Genomic DNA, 4,921 nt, shown 5'->3' on the forward strand with positions numbered 1-4,921 from the left:
TAGCATTTGTACTTATAGGGTATGTACCAGGTACTTATAGCCCTTGTACTTATAGGTATGTACCAGGTACTTATAGCATATGTACCTTGTACTTATAGGGTATGTATTGGGTACTACAGGGCATGTACCTGGTACCTACAGAGTATGTAGCTGGTTCTTACATTTACACAGTTTTAGGATCAACATAGTTATTTATATTTACAGTCAGAACAAACAGCTCTTTAAGAAAAAAAGTNACGTTCTAACCGGAACAACGCACACGTTCTAACCGGAACAACACACACGTTCTAACCGGAACAACACATACGTTCTAACCGGAACAACACACACGTTCTAACCGGAACAACACACACGTTCTAACCGGAACAACGCACACGTTCTAACCGGAACAACGCACACGTTCTAACCGGAACAACACACACGTTCTAACCGGAACAACACACACGTTCTAACCGGAACAACACACATGTTCTAACCGGACCAACACACATGTTCTAATTGGAACAACACACATGTTCTAATTGGAACAACACACGTTCTAACCGAAGCAACACACATGTTCTAACCGGAACAACACACATGTTCTAAGTGTACTGCTTTGATTTGATTGGCAGCCAGTAAAACTTCAGAACACTGGTAGTCAAGTATTTTACAGCATCGATGATTCACACTGAAAGATGGGCCGGGCCCGCAGCACCCGGTACACCAACAATATTCAAAACGCTGATAATAAATAAAGATTAAGTACTACTTAACGACTACATACTCCTGAGACAATACTGCCACTGTAATACTGATACAGAGAGTACACAAAAAAAAAACTCCAGCTCGTTTCAAAAACAAAAACTACAGCATGCAAAACAACCGAAGCAACAGCAGGACGACCACACACTGAAATATAACACCTAGTATTTTTGTTTTAAGATATGTATCAACATGTGCTGAAGAAGGGCCAGCTCTTCTGAAACTTGGTGCTTCACATGGGGGGCGGGGCTTAACACAGCGAGTCAGGAAACAAACAAAAAGAGGAGAAAGTATCATTCTAAAGTTATCATTAAAGCGTTAAAGCCCAGATTAAAGTGTCGATTTTACTGGCAGAAAACACCGTTGCAGGTTTCTGCGGCTTGTTTTAGCAGCCGATGATGCTGAYCGAGCTAACCGCGGCGTCGGCTGTGAGTGCAGACATGTTGTTTTTGTTTATCAAGAGCTAGGACAGACAGACGTCACATTGTGCGGTTTCTGAAAGGACGGGCCCCGCGGCTGGTTCAGAGTCTGCTGCCGGTCTCAGTGGGCCGCCCGGGTCCTGCTGGGACCCTCAGCCGGCTCACCGGGACCAGGGTCCTCAGTCTGAGCCGAGGTGGTCTCTGAGCCCGTGTTGCTGTCACTGGTTCCCTCCTCCAGGACCCCCTCCGGGACGCTCTCCTTGTCCTCGGACGCCGCCTCGTCACTTCCTGGATGAACATCGAGCTCCTCGGAGGCCTTCAGCTTCCCTGGATTAAAAATAATAATCTGATTATTTATTGTTGAAATGAACCGATCGGAGGATCAGGATCTAGGATTAACACTAAAACTGAACCAATCAGAGGATCAGGATCCAGGATTTACACTAAAACTGAACCAATCAGAGGATCAGGATCCAGGATTAACACTAAAACTGAACCAATCAGAGGATCAGGAATGGGTTGAAAGTATTTTTTTACACGACTGTAAAATTTACTTTGTAAAACAAATTCTACTGTACTAAAAAAACACACACAACTACTAACACATACTGTACAACTACTACTGCTACAACCTTTATAACCAGTATTAATACTACTACTACTACTACTACTACTACTACTACTACTACAGCCTTTATGACCAGTATTACTTCTACTACTTCTACTACTACTACTACTACTACTACTACTACTAAAACTACCTATCAACCAGTACAAATAGTAATACTACTACAACTATTACTACTAATACTACTATTACAACCTGTATGACATGTAGTAATACTACTACTACTTTTTTCAATTTTACTACTACTACCTTCACTACTACTACCACAATTACTTTCACTTATACTACTACTACTACTGTTACTACTACCATTACTATTACTACTACTACTACTACTACTACTACTACTACTACTACTACTACTACTACTACTACTACTACTACTACTACTACTACTACTACGACCACAAATGTTTTTTATATATATTTTCTGTGTATTTAGTGATCTTTTTTGTATTTGTTGTTTAGTTTTAAATAAAAAGTGTGTTTGTTGTCTATAAAGACAATATTTAAAATCTTTTGAGGTGGGGTTCTGTTGAAAGTGCCTGGACTGTAAATATCTTACCTGCTGCAGGTAGCTATTTAACATCTTCAGTTTAAACGGTTAGCTGTTAGCATAATATCAGGTTTAAATAAAATAAAAGTTGACGGATGTGTTGAAGTTTCAAAATGATGGCCCTGTTAGGACTAGCCATTAGCTCATCAGTCCTGTCAGAAATAAACTTCACTCCTGCAAACTGAGGTTGTTCCAAGGGACATCTGCAACAGGTGAGATGTTAACTGYTAGAACTTTTCTAAATCACACTGGAGGCCTCGTCTGTATTTGGACCTGGAGCAGCAGGAAGTTACAGACTGAGAACAGGAAGTAAAAGGTCTCTGTGGACACAGGAAGTCACATGACTCCACAGAGACTCACCTGGAGTGTCGGCACTGTTCRACCCGGCGTCTTCTCCCTCCTTGTTGCTGCTTTCGTTCTGAGGGTTCGGCTGAGACTTCTTGCCGTGCGTGGAACAAACGTGTTTGTCCTCCTCGGCCAGGACGCACGCCGGCGCATCTTTAGCTCCTCGGTCCCCCGAGTCCTTGTCCCGCTCGGCCATCCGTTTACGCGCCGCCTCTTCAGCTGCGTTGATCTCTGCAGAAATCTTCTCCATGTCCACCTCCACCTTCATGCAGCACAGCTGAAGACACAAACTGAAACTTTAGCCTTTTCTGCTGCTGTGGGAGAGAAAAGCTGAAGGCTGTTGAAGCAGCTGAACCTGAAACCACCAGAACAAATAAAATTAGAAAAAGCTAAAAGCTAACAAAGCATTAGCTAAAACCTAACAATAACAATAGGAAAAACAAGAACAATAGCTAAAAGCTAAAATCAGCATTACTGTAGATAAAGGCTAAAACCTACTACACACTGGCTGAATGCTAAATTGATCAAAACTGTAGCTAAAACAAACAGAAACAAGAGAACATTTGATAAAAGCTAAAATCAGCAAAACAGTACCAAGGTAAAACTAGCAACACACTATCTGAAAGCTAAATGATCCAAGTAGATAAAAATAAGCTGAAATATTAGCTAAAACCTGAACTCAGCAGTAGCTAAAGGCTAAAACCAGTAAAACACTAGCTAAACTATAAAACTAGCAAACTAGAAGCTCAAAATAATGACAAAAATAGTAGCTGAAAGCTAAATCTAGAAAAATGCTAAAAAAATAAAACTATGAAAATAGTAGCAAAAACTACATTTATCAAAATAACAGGTAAAGGTTAAAAATGCTAAACACTACCTTAATTATAGAACTATCCCTTTATTATATAAAAACAATTTCTCTAAAAACAGTAGCTACAGGCTACAACTAGTCCACATTAGCTACAGTCAATAACTAACTAAAGCCTGAATTTATTAAAACAGCAGCTAAAGCAGAGTTTAAACAGCAGAAAGTTTTCTAGTAACCTGAAAAGATCTAAATGTATATTCCTTAATTTAAATATTTGAAAAAGGGTTTTAAAAGCCACGGCTGTGATGTTCTGAACGAGCTGAATGATTTGTGAAGGGTTAAAGTAGCTGAATTTGAGCTGCTGTAGTTATTCTGAAACACAAACAGAAGAAACTCCAAGCAGGAAAACAACACAGTGAACGCTGACTGAACATTCATTTTCTTACATTTATCTCTGATCAAACCTGTGCAGTTGAGTAAAATGTTCTTAGAGAACCTGAGGAAGTTCGGCTCAGAGGTTCGGCTGCTGTTTCTCAGTGAATAGCTGCAGGATGAGTGAGGATACATGGCGCCCCCTGCTGTAAAGACGCGGCGCTGCGCTCAGCTCTGACAGAGGCCATAAATAATGGCAGATGACAGCTCAGCGGTTCTCCAGCATATGGTTGCAGTTAGCTGCAGCTGGTGGCCCGAGCTGCACGCCACATGTGAGCCGAAGCTCGCGTGCAAGAGAGCAATGACCCAAGCTGATGGAAAAGATGGCGTACCCGTTTGAGCTCGCTGTTGAAGGACTCTGTGGCTTCGATGAACTTTCTCTTCTTGTCCTGGTGCCGGTCTTCGATCTGCAGCAGCTCCGCCTCTAGTTTTCTCTGCGACACAAGACACAGAGTCGATCGAACTCATTAACACCAACGAGCCGAAGCCACGGGAGCCGGGGCGCTCGAGGTCCGAGCTCACCTGGTGCACCATGAGGGACTGGACCTGGCGYTTCAGGACCTGCATGCGGGCCGTGGTGACGACGGAGCGCACGTCCGGGACCACGCTCTCGCTCAGGATCTCACTGATCAGACGGTGGTTCCTCTGGAAACGAGAAGCGGCCGAATGTTTCACTGAAAAACCGTCGTCGAACTCTGAGGACAGGAAAGAGATCTGAGAAGATGCTGGATTAACACACACGCACGCACACACGCACACACACACACACACACACACACACACACGCACACGCACACGCGTTAAAGAAAAGAAGCTTCTCTTTTGTTGAATAAATCAAAATGTCACAAACTACAATAAAAAAAGTTTGATTACAGACAAAGCACTTCTTTAAGGAACTCTTTTTACCCACTGCATCTAATCCACTGCATCTAGTCCACTGCATCTAATCCACTGCATCTAATCCACTGCATCTAATCCACTGCATCTAA

At 42.4% G+C, this 4,921-nt stretch overlaps 1 protein-coding gene across 3 annotated transcripts in view; it reads right to left on the reverse strand.

Annotated features, from left to right (window-relative positions):
* Window positions 1-602: 602 nt before the first annotated feature.
* The window catches only part of LOC106526917 (SWI/SNF-related matrix-associated actin-dependent regulator of chromatin subfamily E member 1), a 15,732-nt gene continuing 11,413 nt past the window's right edge, over window positions 603-4,921 (reverse strand). For 2 of the 3 annotated variants that reach the window (XM_014021641.1, XM_014021642.1), the window contains exons 8-11: window positions 4,455-4,657; window positions 4,265-4,366; window positions 2,708-2,969; window positions 603-1,490 (exon numbers count right to left, since the gene is read on the reverse strand). In XM_014021641.1, coding sequence (XP_013877095.1) covers window positions 1,285-1,490; window positions 2,708-2,969; window positions 4,265-4,366; window positions 4,455-4,657 — 773 coding nt within the window. In that variant the 3' untranslated portion in view covers window positions 603-1,284. The remainder of the gene's footprint in view (window positions 1,491-2,707; window positions 2,970-4,264; window positions 4,367-4,454; window positions 4,658-4,921) is intronic. The other variant, XM_014021643.1, reaches the window with a different exon arrangement.

Source organism: Austrofundulus limnaeus, unplaced genomic scaffold, assembly GCF_001266775.1.
Source record: "Austrofundulus limnaeus strain Quisiro unplaced genomic scaffold, Austrofundulus_limnaeus-1.0 Scaffold300, whole genome shotgun sequence".
Lineage (NCBI taxonomy): Eukaryota > Metazoa > Chordata > Actinopteri > Cyprinodontiformes > Rivulidae > Austrofundulus > Austrofundulus limnaeus.